We start from the raw sequence: 15,272 nt of genomic DNA on the forward strand, positions 1-15,272 counted from the left end.
AATATCAGACCAGCATGGAGAAACCATGTTGATGTCAATACTGTAATATCTCCTTGACATATTTAGGTGGCACATATCATATATTTAGTACTAGAATAGATTTTGGAAGTCAGCCCTGCCCTTTACACAGTAAAAATACTGGCCCTCAGGTTTACTCAGATACAAAAGTAGAAAGGAATAGAAGTCAAATCCCAGCCTCCATTATCTGATTCCAGTACTTGGCTCTTTCCATTATACATATCACATAAAATTCTGATAGTACTATCATCAGTTTAGAGTTGGAAAGGACCTAGGAAGTCATTTAATCATCTTCATTTTACAGATGAGAACACAAGTTATTTATCCAAGTTCATTTGGGCAGCTCTTGGCAACCAAAACTTAAACCTAGGTTCTTTGACTCTAAATTCAGTGATCTTCCCATTTTCTCATACTTCCTTTCCCACCATACCATGATGCCTCTCACATATACAGATAGTGCATATGACAGTGCCTAAAAAGGAGAAAACATTTGTTCATCAAGTGAAAGAACATACGTAAAGTGTTTTTGCAACCTTTAAAGTGATATATAAATAGCTGCTATAATATACTTTAATTATTATTAATAATAATACCAAAAGAATCTAGGACACAACAAAGTGAAGCATCTTTGAACTTAGAGCATCAACATCATCATCATCATCAGTAACAAAAACTTGTTGAAGCCCTGGTCAGACCTTGTCTGCTCTGCTGTTTTCAAGTTACTTCTTAGGACTCAGTTTTCTCATCTCTAAATGACAAGGTTGAAAAAAGACAGTGACAAGTTAGGGCACAGTCAGAAGAGGGTATTAGCAATGATGGGAAGACTAAAGAACAGGCTGGGCTTTGAGGTGTCTGGGTTCTAAGGCCATGTTTCCTAGTTTTTATCTATCCAAGCCTTGGTAGAATATTGAGACCAGAGACTGGTAGCTCTTTAGTTCCACTGATGAAGATCATCCATCTCCAGGGTAGTCAGCAGAAAGCTGATATTGTGGGCATCTTATAGATAGCCTAGGCAGACTCATTGTTGGAAGGACCTTCTGAAGCATTCCAATGCCAGGTGACCCATTATGTTTGGGCACCAGAAGCAGCAATGGTGGAACTTAGAGGGGGACAGTGATTCTCTAACCCTCTCTCTTTTTTTGCTGAAGAGGCTAGACAAGGTGATATTTAGAGTTAGGGAATGTGAATTCAAATGTCATCTCTGTTTCTTACTATTTCTGTTATCAAGGGTGGAAACTATCATTAATAGTCACATGGCCTATATGTGTCCAAACTCTGGTGGAACATTCCATGCTCTTATTGGACTGATTGGTCAGAGTCAGACACACTATACCTTTAATATAATGATGTCCCTTTAGTCTTCTTTGAGAATGAAGGATAACAACCACTATTATCAAGAGGAAATGATTTCAACTCTTTGGGTCTCAGTTACCCCATTTATAAAATAAAGAGGGCAGCACTAGAGGACTCTTTAATCTAAAATAATTTAATATGTTAAATACTGGCCCTTTTGTTATAGAAAAGGGAAATTAGTGTATAAGGGTCATTACTTAGAACATGAGCAGATATTCTTTGTCAGCTTCCTGTGGACCCATTGATAACCATTTTTTTCCTATGGATAGTGTGACTGCCTCTAGTAACCTCAGACATTCAGAAATTTTGAAATTCTAGTGGCTATCTGTCAGAGAAATGAAGCACAAAAAGGGAAAGAAATACAGCTCACCCTCCCCTATGACTAATCTGTGGCCAGGTTGATGGATCACCATGACACCAGGATAGAAGATAAACACTGTCCTTGACCACCTCTCCCTGGTGTCACATCTTGTTGCTTGGAGATCTGAAGCCTAGGCCATCTGAAAGCCAGACTATTCTTTTTTCAAAGGAATACTATTCTTTAGCTTCCAGTTTAGCAATTAATCATGGAACTCTCATCAATAAATCCTACATGGACAGAAGTTGCCCTTGATTGACAGGCAACAGGAAAAAGAATGGTTATACATGACCCAAGGAATTTACCCATGTACCACTATGAACTTTCTGACCCCTTCCCTCTCTCTGCCCAGTTTCCCCATTTGTAAAATAAGGGCATTGATCTGGAAGGTCTTTTAAGTTTCCTTTTATCTCTAAACCTGTTATCTGAAAAAAATGAAAGAGTCCCTTCCCTCAAAGGTTCTTAAGCTGTATTCATTGATCCCTCTCACCCCAACCCCTCCAGTCTGTGGACAGATTTCAGGGACTCATGAACATAGATGGAAAAAATAATGACATCTTTATGTAGCCTTTCTTTTTTTTTTCTTTTTGCAAGGCAATGGGATTAAGTGGCTTGCCCAAGGCCACACAGCTAAGTAATTATTAAGTGCTTGAGGCTGGATTTGAACTCAGGTCCTCCTGACTCCAGGGTCTGTGCTCTATCCACAGTGCTACCTAGCAGCCCCACCCCCTTTTTGTTTTATTTTCAATACCATATATATCATTGTGTGCATTTAGACATTTGGCTTCTTTTGTAATCCTATAAATTTAATTTTACTTTCTTAGGTTATAAATTCAGTAAGCGTAGGGATTGTCTTTCTCTTTATTAATTATCCCTGCAGTGCTTTTCACAGTGCCTCTCATATTGTAGATGCTTAATAAATGTTTATTGGATTGGGTTTTATGTATTTGAAGATATTATTCTGAGAAGGGATCCATTGGATTGGTTTTGGCCAAAGGGATCCAGGAAACCAAAAAAGAGACAAGATCTCATCTTGTCCAATGCTTTAATTTTACAGCTGTGAGAATTGAGGCTTAAGGAGATAAAGCCATTTGTCCAAGGGTAAATCATAAGTACCTTAGCTAGGATTTGAACTTATATTCCATGATAAGTGATGTGAAGGGATAAGGGATGTGAAACTGGCTGCCTTACCAGTCTTCTCCATTCCATCATACTGTGCTTCTAGAAAATTAAATAGTAAGTATATGCAAAGTCATTTCCAGAGGAAAGACACTAACCACCTGGGTGGACAGGATTAAGATAAATTCATTGAAGTTAATATTTTCTTTATGCTATCTATATTATGGATGTGCTTTGAACAATTTGGCTTCTGAATGGAAGGCATTTCAAACAATAGTTGGAAGAGAAAAGCAGGTTATATTCTTGACTCTCCTCTTGGACTTTCTCTACCATGTCCTGGAAACTGAAAACTTACTCTCACCTGGGAATACACACATTCTACCCTTGTAACTCCTTCCTCCAAATGGCTCATTCCTCCCAGAACCTCCATTTTAAGGAAGACACCCAAGTCACTCATGTTTTTCTTCCTCTCCAGGCTGTATTCCTATTTCTCCTTAGGGACTGTCACCATAATGCTCCTGGACCCAATCCCTTCATCATTCTGTCTAGCTTCTTTTTCTCTGTTGTCTTCCCTCATCAGAAGACACGCTCCTTGAGAGCAGGCACTAGCTTTTTTCTGTTTATATTTGTATTTCCACTCATTAATATGCCTTTAATAAGTATTTGTTGACTTCTGGAGGAGTCATTTGGGGGTTGGAGTGTCCTTTCCTGTTCCTCTGAAATCACATGCCTTGTCAGGGCTATTTTGAGGCTCACATGGGATAATCAATATGAACACTTTGCAAGTCTTGAAATTATTTATATATATATATCAGTTATTATTATTAATTATTATTAGTTGACAGTCTCCAGGCCAATGACTTCACTCCTTGAATCTTCTATAGCCCTCCTGATGAGCTCAAATAATATTATCTAGCAATATAAGGGGTGTGAAGGAAGTTTCCAATTCACTTTTGAGCTTAAATTGCATTATTAACACTTTTAAAAGCTCAGATAATCAATCAAACAATAAAACAAGTCTATTTGTAGCATGATTTGTGAGGTAAATTCTCACCTTAAAGATTTCACAATCTGCTCTCTCATTCCTTACAGAGCTGTTACCTACTTTGTCTACCTATCAGGATGGGATCAGGTGATTGGGTGAACAATTCCTGAGAATTGCCACTGAGGTCTCTATAGGATGCTAAAATTGAAGGCTAAAAAAATAGGAGTCAAATAACCACTTGGGTTTGTTTTTCTACAGAAAAAAATATTTTTTCTACCTCATCTAGCAACCAGGTAGATGAAATTTTCCTTTATTCCCATCCTGGGCTCAGGACAGATCAGGCCAAATGAGTTCATGGAACCAACCAATTGCTTTGGCCTTGTGCTATTCAAAAGTCAGAACATTCTCTGGGAATGATGGACGCCATCTTCTCATATAGAGAGATGTGAATTAAAGTGTGTGAGTTACTAGCCCCTTGAAACCAGAATCTGGTTATAATGAAAACACCAGAGACCTTTAACTCTGGATCAGCTGGCAGATGACACAATGGAACTATATTAATTTTGGGTTTTAATAAAGCATATTCCAGCACTCAATAAAAGCCGTGCTGTTATTTGGGGATGGGAGATGCATTATGAAAGCACTTTAGGGTAGGAAAAAAGAGACAGATAAAGGAAATCTAATTGAAGCATACAATGCATTTACCAGTGTAGCTACTGATAACACATTACTGCTCTCTCTCTCTCTCTCTCTCTCTCTCTCTCTCTCTCTCTCTCTCTCTCTCTCTCTCTCTCTCTCTGTCTCTGTCTCCCCCCCCCTCTTTTTTATAGCACAAAAGATAGAATCAGGGTCACTGAATCACAATCATATATAAAAGTACTCTTCATAGTGGTCTGTGGACACTGAATACGTAGCTAGTGAACCGCATTTGGAAGAGTAGGCTTAGAAAAGCTCTTGCTATAGGAAACATGAATAGGGAGCCAGGCAGCCCAATTATGGACTTGCAGAGAAAGCAGGTGATCGATAAGTAGGCCACCTCCCTTGCTCTCAACTGTATCTCCAATTGGTGCATAAAATAGAGCTAACAAGTGTAGCTTTCTCCTGAAGTACCTGTTGTCTTAGTTGCTATTTCTGGCATTATTATTACTATTCTTATTGTTGGGAGATTTCAGAAAGCATTGACCAATTTAATAGTCCTAAAAAGCTTGACCAAATTTTGATATAATTCATGCAAATTCCAGCATAGTTTTCCATTATGACCGAAAAGATTTTAATTGGAGAAAATGCCACCAATTGTACTGTAGCAAAAAAGGAACTCTATTAGAGTAACTGGATTTTTTACTTAAGATTTAGAAAAGAAAACTACCGACATGAACTGTACTGTAACAGAAAATAGCCGCAATAGATAATTCATGCTTTACTCAAGTTTAAATCTTACTTTTGTGCCATGGGTAATGAACATGGCAACACGATCCAGGGGTTCTTGGGCCATTTAATCAAACATGATGTAGTCCTGTTCTTCACGACTCTCAGAGCCTTTCCACACCTCTTCCACCTTCTGCTTCAACAGAACTGAATTTTGATCAATCCATTGAAGCAAATCCATATGTGCATTCAAAATTTTACAGATCTGTTGAAGTGGATCATTGGCGGCAAGAAACCCTCCAGTTGTATTCAGGTGCTCGATAATGTTCTTGAGGTCTTGGGCCATGCGCTTCAGTTGAGCATCTATATTCTCTGCAAGTTTGTAAGTTTTCTCTCGCTCCTCATTTGGATAATGCAGATAGATAGTTCCTCTCTGCTCCTTCACGGCCTCCTCCAGAGGAGCCAATAGGTCTTCTAGTTCTTTCTGCTGTGACAGAGCAAAGTCTAATTCTTGGTCCAACCTTTTCTGATCCAACTTTACTTTCTCTACATCTCTGTGTAAAGAAGTAATCTTCTCACCATTCTCAATTAATGTCCGTTCCCAAGCATTCACCTGGGTGGCCTGGTGAAGGAAGTTTTTTTCTTGGTCCTCCAGTTCGAGACTCCATTTATTGATTAAACTTTCCAGTTGAATGTACGTCTTCACGGGGGTTTGGGATGGGGGAATCTCTTGATTCATTGGTAGTCTGGGCCTTGGAATTGGGGTAACTGGGGACAAAGTAACACTGGAGGAAGGGATGATGTCATTGCTAGGTGTCTTGAATGACTTTAGATTCAAGGCAAAACCCGAAGTAGAAGCTGAATCTGAAACTGTGATAGTGGCATTAGAACTTGTTGTAACTGTTGACCTTGGAAGCTTTGATCCAAATGGCAACGTTCCAATATCAGGTGCTCCAAGTGGAGTGGATGAGGTCCTAGCTGATAGGCTTTGTGTAGATGCAGAAGGGGTGGTGGGAACAGAAACTATTGTTGAGAGTTTAGGGTCAAAAGTCAAGGCAGGTGGCTGTTTGAAGGTTGAAGTCAGTGTTCCAGTGGGTACAGCAGTAGACCCCAGAGAAGGGAATCCAAATTCTAAACCTGTAGACTGTCCTCCAAGGCTGAAGGTAGTACGTGCTTGTGTGAAAGTTGCTGCAGTGGAAATTGGAGTGGTAGCAGCAGAGGTTAACCCAGCAACTGCTTTTGGTTGACTGGTAATCCTCATTGAACCAAGGTCAAAACCAGTGGTCCTTGTCTGGGGAACATTTCTACTGGGGAAGGAGAATCCTATAGATGATGTAGGTTGGGTGGCGATGGTAGGAGGAAGGCCAAAAATAAAGTTAGTAGTCATCGATGTCTGGTTTGACACATTGCTTGCCATGGACTTAGTAAGTGTGCTCTTGCCAAACCCACAGCCCCCTGTGATACATGAAGAGAATGGGGTGCCACTGCAGCCCACATTTAACTTTGATGTTTTTAACCCTAAGGAAAACCCTGGAGTGGCAGAACCTGGAGTTGGTGTAGCCTGTGATCTGAGGCTGAAGCTTGGAATCTGTGTGGTTGAGGTAGATGTGGTCAGGGAGAACAACCTAGTAGCAGAGGTGCTTGTAGTAGGCTGGGAGGGAGTCCCAAAATTAAATCTTCCTCCAGAGGCAGATGTGGAGAAAGAAAAGCCTGCTCCTGGTGTGGTGGTAGTAGTTGTCTTTGCAGGGGCAAAGGTGAAACCACCTCCTGTGGTAGAAGGTCCTCCAAAATTAAATTGACTCATCTTTCCAAACCCTGGTTTGGGGGTAGGGTGGGTGGGGAGGGGAGGGAGGAGGGGAAAATCAGGTCATTTTAGAAATCACAATGCCTGCCACTCCCACTCCCCCTGGCACTATTATTTTAAGAGAGATAGGTACCCACAAGTGTGGGCATTTCCTCCACTGGTCCAGCCTGCAATCTGTCCATGTCTTCTTATTTTGTGGGAGATCATCCTGAAGCTTTGAAATGAATGGTCCTGAAGGACAAGTCTGACTGTGTTGCTCCCTTGTTCAAAAAATCTCTATGGCTCCCTAGTACTTTTAGGGCAAAATATGAACTCAACCATGTGGCATTCATAATCCTTCATCATCTAAGACCAGGAGGTAGTAGCCTGGCAAATGATGCTAAAAATTGTGTCTCTATTGAACTCATAAAAGGGAAACAGGTAGAGGCAATTTCTTCAATGGGGTTCCCCTCAACATTGATGAAATCATAAATGGATTAGGAAAAAAATAATACAATTTGCCCTAGGGAAGGTTGTAACCTAAGATACCTTGGAGGCAAGAGGAAAAGGGGGTATAGGAAGAGGGGACAAGGAGACACCTGGAACAAATGTCTTCAGAGAGACAAAAATACAAGTGAATCTCCAAAAGGATGGAGCAATCTGAAACTTAAAGGAAATGATCTCTTAGCTCACCAGGAGAGAGTTCCCAGAGGTGTCAGCAGCTGAACTGAGCCTTGAGGTGAGAGAAGGATCCCAAAAGATGGAGAAGAGGATGGAGGGCATTTTAGGTATGGGGGGACAACCTGGGTGAAGATCTGGAGAAGGAGGGTTGGAATTTGGAACTGGAGCAATGTCAGTCTGACTGCATGAGAATCATTTAAGACATCATTAACATTAAAGTAATAGAGAATCATTTAAAATTGTTCTTGAAAAGTATTTGGAAGCAAGAGGTTTTTAGGATTTTTCATGCTAAACTAAAGAGTTTTTATTTTATGAGATAATATTTATAAATGAGACTATATAGGAGACTGGTATATATAATAGGCATTATAATACATGATAAATTATTATAAAACATGATATAACATAACATTAAGTGCTATAATACAACATAATATAATTTCTTATTCCTTCTCTCCCCCACCCATATCCCAGAGAAAATAGGGAGTCATGGAAGATTCTGGAGCAGGGTGGAAGCATGGTTAGATCTGGCATACCTAAAGTTCTAAAGACAATGTTTATTTTAGCTAGTGATTCCTCATCCCACCAGCACCACCCCCCAGAAACACATCTTTCAAATTTCTTGATTTTTCAATCATTTCTTGTTGTTCAGTCATGTCCAACTCTTCATGACCTAATTTGGAAAAGATGCCGGAGGGATGTGCCATTTCCTTCTCTAGCTCATTTTACAATATGATGAGCAGAGTGACATGACTTGCCCAGGGTCACACAGCTAGTAAGCATCAAATTTGAATTTGTGAAGATGTCTTCCTGACTCCTGGCCTGCTATTCTATGCACTGTGCCATCTAACTGACCCATTCCTTGGATTAGTTATTTGCAAAAGCAGCTAACAGAGATGAATAAAGACCTTTTCCAGAATGGAACATTTTATTTCTTTTAATGGGAATTACAGCACATTAAAACACTCTCCCACCTGCTGACTCTTTAACTTGCCAAACAAACTGGGCTTATTTTCTCATCTATAAAACAAGAGGGCTGGATAGTTCCTGAGGTTTATGATCATTGAATATCTCCTCCCTTTAAAGTTTAGTGGTCCAGGTGTTGCAAGGGTAGAATGTAAGTGCTTTGAGGGCAGGTCCCATGCCTTTGTAATCCCTATAGTGACTAGCATGGTGCTTCACATGCAAAAAAAAAAATAAATTGATAAATATTTTGTCCAAAGAATGATATGCTTCCAGCCTTGGAATGGAAACAATTCTCCTTCCACTTCACTCTGAGCTGGCTCTTCTGAATTTTCCAGTTCACAGATGGTGTTTTAAATCATTCGCTGTTGTCCATGGTGATTACATTGGTAGTAAAGGCAGTAAAAGACCTAACTATTTTTCTCTCTCATTATTAATTCTTCCCATTCTTCAGATCATCCTTAGGCAAAGGACTCTCTCTAGTACCCATATGATCTATAATTGAATCTTGGATGCTTCCCAGAGGGTCAAATGTTGCTTCTCCTCCTTCTTCCCACCCCTACTTCCCCAGGACTCTGCAATCAGGGGAGTAGAAAAGTCTTACAGTCTAAGTCCGAGAAAGCCCACTGAAAGCCAGGGAAAGGGTATGAGATTTCACTGAGACCAATAGGAAACACTCAGGAATTTGGGATGCCTCATGACTCTTGTCTGCTGGGAAAAAATCAATACAAAAAGGCTCAAAGATGTTGGGGGGCAATTCACTTTTCCCCTTGTAGTATCAGCACCCTTTCTATGTCAGTCAACTTCCCTATAAAATGGCATGGATAGAGTAAATTGAACCTTACCATTCCCATCTTGCCCAAACCATTTTACCATATGGCACTTTCCCCTCAGGAGTTTCACTGAGCTTTTTCTATACCAAAGATGCCAAGGATCACCCCAAAGAAGAATATTTCTAACACATTTCCTCCCCTGCAATATGCCTTCTAATCGCTTCTTAATTTTGCTCAATAGAAAGGAGGGCTCTGATTAAGGATATTTGAAAATAAAATAATATAACAAAACTTGTTGACTTGTCCATTTTTTAATCCAGATGAGATGTCTTCTTCTGCCAAAGGATCGCTAGTTCAGTGTCTTCCTAGCTCTTTGCTATCCCTTGTCCTCTGCTATCCATTCAGGTGCCACATCTTATAGGCAAGCAATCCACCTACAAGCTATCTTTAGTATCTGCCCCTTTCTCACCACTCAAAACATCAGCCCTCCATGTGAGGCCCTTCTGATCTCTCATCTGGTCTATTGCAATAGATCTCCCTGCCTCAGACCTTCTCTACATAATTGCTAAAATGGGAGTCTCCAAGCACAGGTATGTGAACTGTCCCATTCCCACCCTTCACAATCTTCAGTGGTTCCCCTTGACTTTGGATAAAAATACAATAAACTTAGTCTGGGCTTAAGAACCCTCCATAGGCCACTCACCTTCCCATTTTGATTACACATTATTATTCATTTTCAAGTAGTTCTATGCAAACTTGCTTTCTCAACTTCTAAGATACATCATCTCCCATCTTTGCTGTCTTGCTTTTGGATCTTTCAAGGACTCTTGTACAATTTTGATAAGTGCATGGTGGCGGTGGGGCGTACTTGGTTGGAGAAGAGATTCTTCCAAGATTTTTATTTTGGAATCTTCCTATTAAAAAAATGATAAATGTGTTTCAGTTTAATTGCTTAGTGTTGCAAGTGTGTTATTTTATTTTATACATTTAAAATCCTTCTGAGAAGGCTTTACTAAGTTAAAAACTGCTTTTAGGTTTCATTTTGCTTTAGCAAATCAGTGTGTGGCACAGTAACTAGGACAGTGGCCTTAGACACATTCCACTTCTGTAAGGTCATGTTACCCCTTTGTGCCTCAGTTTGCTCTTCTGTAAAAAAGAGCTTTAGACTCAATGATTTTTAAGGTCTCTTCTACCTATAATCTTTTGTATGACAATATACAAGCAAATGGGGATTGTGTATCCTTCGTATCCTTCAGTCAATTATGTGACTATTCACGGATGTGCTTGAATAGTATGTTATTGGCAAGACCTATCTGTTCCTTTGTTGATCAATCACTGACAATATAAAGACAAAAGTGAAGCAATCTCTGCCCTCAAAATACTTATATTCTGTTGAAGGAGATGATATATGCATGAATAATTATATACAGAATATATTCAATATAAATACAGGGGACTTTTTTTGGAGGGAATTCCTAACATCTTGGAGATCAGGAAAAGTCTAATAGAAAAATGGGCACTTGAGCAGCATTCTAAGATCTTGGCATTCTTAGAAATAGAGGTGAGGAGGGAAAGCATTCTAGGTATGGGAAACAGCCTAAGAAAATGCTGTTGTTTATGAGGAATAACAAGACTTTGAGTTGGCTGGACTCATAGATTACTTGAAGAGAAATAATATATAATAACACTAGAAAGGAAGGTCAGAAGCAAACTATGAAAAGCTTTAAAACCTCTACCAGAAAAATTTGTATTTTACCTTCCGCAAGATAGATGGCAATTGGGGTTAATTGAGCAGAAGAATGACTTGGCTAGAGCTGTACGTTTTTGGAAATTCACCTGGGTGACTGAGGACTTCAAGTAGTAGGGAAGACCAGTTGGCAGGGAGACCAATTAAAAGCCTATTACAATAATCTAGGTGAGTGCTGAGGGTTGTGTGACTAGAGAGAAGAGAACTAGAACTGATGTCATGGGAGTCTTGATAGTGGATTGGAAATGGGGGATGAATCAAAGATGACTTTGACATCGTGAACTTGAGTGACTTGGAGGTTGGTGGGTGCCACATAAAAATAGGGAACTTTCAAAGAGAGGTGGAATTTTGGTAAAAGATAGGGTGTTGTATTGTATTGAAATATATTATTTCTAATTAAATCTAATTCTAATTTTGAGGACTTAGGAAGAAGGTTTGTGATTCAAGATATCTACTTGAGAGCCATTTCCCCCCCAAAGATTAGTTTCTTTTTTGCTCTCTTTTCAATTAGTTTGAACATGGATCCCTAGACAATCTCCAAACTGTGTTCCCCATGGTATGGGTCTTCAATGGCAAACTTGGCTTGGTCCAGCTGCTTATCTTGGTTTTGTTTCTTTTAGTATAGTTCCTATTTATTCAGTCTCATGGGGGGACTGTGATATATGACTGATCGCTCCTTTGTCAGTGTAAAAAATCATTATAGGTCTTTTGTAGTGGTCCTCTCCCTTGTTTGTGTCCTATATGTCTTTGGCAGTCCTTTGAAGTCTATACTCCCCTTCTTGGAATAAGATTTTTTTTCAAAATACCCAAAATAAAATACATTGGATTATAAAGGAACCCAGTTTTATTGAGTAAAGTTATCAAAATATTTAAAATAATGAAAAAAAACAACCATCAGACTTAGAAGTCTTGTGTATGAAGAGCTCCTGGGAAGCTTAAAAACTGATTCTCCCCAGAGCTGTGCACAGAGAATAATGAATCTTATCATTAGAAGTTACCTTGGTGAGTCAGGAACATTTCTCACTGCCTTGGAGGGTGGAAGAGTTAGAAGCTCAGCATGTGCCAATGTTATTTCTCTGTCTCTTGCAAACTACAGAGAGGTCTACATTTGTGAATTTGTTTAACTAAATATAGTCTCCATACTACCACTCTCCCCAAAAGGGCTGGAATAAGCAAGCAAATGGTATGTTGTGTGTGTGTGTGTGTGTGTGTGTGTGTGTGTGTGTGTGTGTGTGTCTATGTGTGTATGTGTGTGTATAGTTCCTCTTCATAATGAAATAACAATAAAAATAGTTTGTTTGATTTTTTCACTTAAAAATGAAAGGAATGGAAACGACCTTAGCATGGTATCTAGGTATGAGATTAGAATTTGAAGTAGCCTGGAATAGGGATTTTAGACTTGGAGTAAGGAAAACATGGGTTCAATTCTTACCTTAGTTGCTTATTTATTTTGTAATCTTGGACAAGACTCTTACTCAGTCTCAGTTTCCTCATCTGTAACATGGGGGGGAGTTGGACTGGATGGTCTAAACCCACGATCTCATCATCTGGTATGGTCCTGGGCCATATTGATTTGGTTATTCACAATCCCTTTTCCATCTCTTTGGTCTAGGTTTTTTTTTGTATTCTGGAAAATGAAAGCTGGATGGACTAAATGATCCCTGAGTTGTTGCTCCTTCCTCTACCAAATGAGATGATTTTTAGACTATTTTCCAACTCTTATGTCCTAACCCAATTGTTCTTTGTCATCCGGTCCTATTTTGTGACTGGATACTTGGCAATGAACTAGCTACATAGAATTTGCAAGGAGACGGGACATGACAGTTCATCTAATCTAATGCCTTCATTTTACAGGTGAAGAAATTGAATTTTTTAAGGTGCAAAGATTTAACCTAAGCCATATACTGGTCATGCCAGAGGGGGAATTTAAGCCTAGGCCCACTGATTACTGAAACACTGAACTTGTTCAAGGTGATTGGGCTGCTTTGAGGCAGACCCAGGACTAGACCCCAGGGCTCCTTTTTTAATCTGGTTCTCTTTCTCCTGAAGCTTGGCTATATTGATTCAGAGCAATGACTAGTGATTTAATTCCTAGAGCAAGCACAGAGAGGAGACCCTGGAGAGGGCCATGTTGGGAAGATACCTACCAGGGAAACAAGATCCAATATTAGGCAGACAGAAAACCCAGGACAGCCAGTGATTATTCCTAGAAAGGCAGCAGCAGAGAGAGTGAACTGTTGGGAAAACTCATTGGTGGGGTAGGAAGATCTTTGGACTACTGTTTTCACCTTCAAGGTGATCAAGACACAGAATTCAGTCCTCCACCAATGGGTGCTATTTAAACCTGGGAAATGAGAACATCCCTGAGCTGTAAGGGCCGAGGAGAATGCTATAATAGTAACACATACATCATAGGGGGCTGGTCTTAGGCTAAATCAAAAGGGCGACAGTTGTGTCAACAATGTGTGGAAGTCATCTTGTGGGGTCATAGGAGGATTGCTTGAACACCCTGCTCTACTATTAGGAGTCTTTCCTGTCCTTTCCAAATATTCATGTGCATCCAAGTGCAATGTCCTATTTGCCCCTCCCTAGTTCTGTATGTGCCTTCATGGAAAAAAGCTAGAGAAGTCATTTGTTCTGGAATCTTTGGTCATGGCCCAAGGCAAAAACAGGATCAAATGTTAGAAGATTTGCTGTTTTCACACCAACACATTTGAAATAAACAAAGCCTAGCCTAACATTTCTCAAGCTGTTGCTTTTCTCTTCTGAATTAGCATGACTAAAAAAAAAACCCTACAAAAATTGTATTTTTCCCAAGTACTTCTGGGCTGTCTTTGGAGAGACAAAGATCAAGGAAAGAGGATTAAGCCTTCCTGTCCCCCAATCACCCTACAATGTTAAACCTGACTGAGGGACATCTCTAGCTATTATCTCCCATTACCTTGGCACCTTCACACTGACCTACTTAGAGGAGCTGACAGAGAAGCATCATTATAGATGAGTAAATCCAACATGGCAGCCAGTGATGAAGAGGCCGACATTTTAGTGGGAACGACTCTGGCTGTAAACAGCATCTCATCCATGGCGTGCAGCCCATGCTGATACACCACTTAATTACCATGTGGGCTCCTTGCCTCCTCGATAAAGAATCTCTATTATTTCAGGTCGGTTCTCGCCCTCCTCCACCCCACCCCAACTCTTGCCTCTATATTTAGGAAAGAGTGACTCACATGTAAAAGTTAATTTTACATCGAAAATTCCAAGTCAGTGCCGACTCTGCCCTGTTATTATGCACCAGAGGAATATGACGAGAGACCAGGCGCAGAAACAGAAAGCATCATTAACCCCTCCCAACATGGACGCTTGCCAGCCTGGTGGGCTTGATTTTAATGGAGCACTCAAAGACCAGTGGCTTAACCCAAGGCTGCTCACTTCTCATGGTGGGTAGCAGTAGAGAAATTAATTCAAATTTGAGCCGTCAATGGCAACCCAGGAACTTGAATAAATATTTCATGCTTTCTCAGGATGGAGGAAGCTCTTAAGACCCACTCAACAATACTTCATTACCTTTTATCTTTTCCAGGGTGAAGTTAGGAGTGGCTGGTGGGGGCCGTCCCATGAGTGGGGCTGCCCATAGAGCTGTAGGATCCAGCCCAGGACACAAATGTCCATCCCAATCACATTTCTCTGGGGTCTATAGAGGCTGGATTTGACTGTCCCCCTTCCTTTACCAAATAATGAGAGAAGTTCATCATTTAAAGAATTGATTCATGGAACAAATACTAATACATCATAATAACTGCTCAACAATTATTAATAATATACACTTAATAATTGATGACCAGTTTTAATAATGAATAATGTGCATAATAATGAGTTCCTACGTCTGTGGTACTTTAAAATTTGTGGTATGTTTCCCTCACAGGATTTCTGTGAACTGAAGATTATTATTTCTACTTTATCCAAGACCTCATTAGCCAGACTATGATAATAGACTTCTGCTTGGTCTTCCTGGCTCAAAAATTATCAACTGTGTGATCCTGGGTAAATCACTCTACCTTTGTTTGCCTCAGTTTCCTCAATTGAAAAAGAGGGATTATAATATTACCTTCCTTCCAGGGTTGTAG

At 39.9% G+C, this 15,272-nt stretch overlaps 1 protein-coding gene and 1 long non-coding RNA gene across 2 annotated transcripts in view; one reads left to right on the plus strand and one right to left on the minus strand.

The window, feature by feature from the left end:
- Positions 1–15,272, plus strand: part of LOC141490161 (uncharacterized) — a 119,221-nt gene that overhangs the window by 19,105 nt on the left and 84,844 nt on the right. The gene's annotated exons all lie outside the window — the stretch shown is intronic.
- LOC141490160 (nuclear pore glycoprotein p62-like) lies at positions 5,226–7,152 on the minus strand. Its single transcript, XM_074190410.1, has one exon. It carries the CDS (start codon positions 7,000–7,002, stop codon positions 5,326–5,328), a length of 1,677 nt encoding a protein of 558 aa, XP_074046511.1. The 5' UTR covers positions 7,003–7,152; the 3' UTR covers positions 5,226–5,325.

This window comes from Macrotis lagotis, chromosome 5 (genome assembly GCF_037893015.1).
Source record: "Macrotis lagotis isolate mMagLag1 chromosome 5, bilby.v1.9.chrom.fasta, whole genome shotgun sequence".
NCBI lineage: Eukaryota > Metazoa > Chordata > Mammalia > Peramelemorphia > Peramelidae > Macrotis > Macrotis lagotis.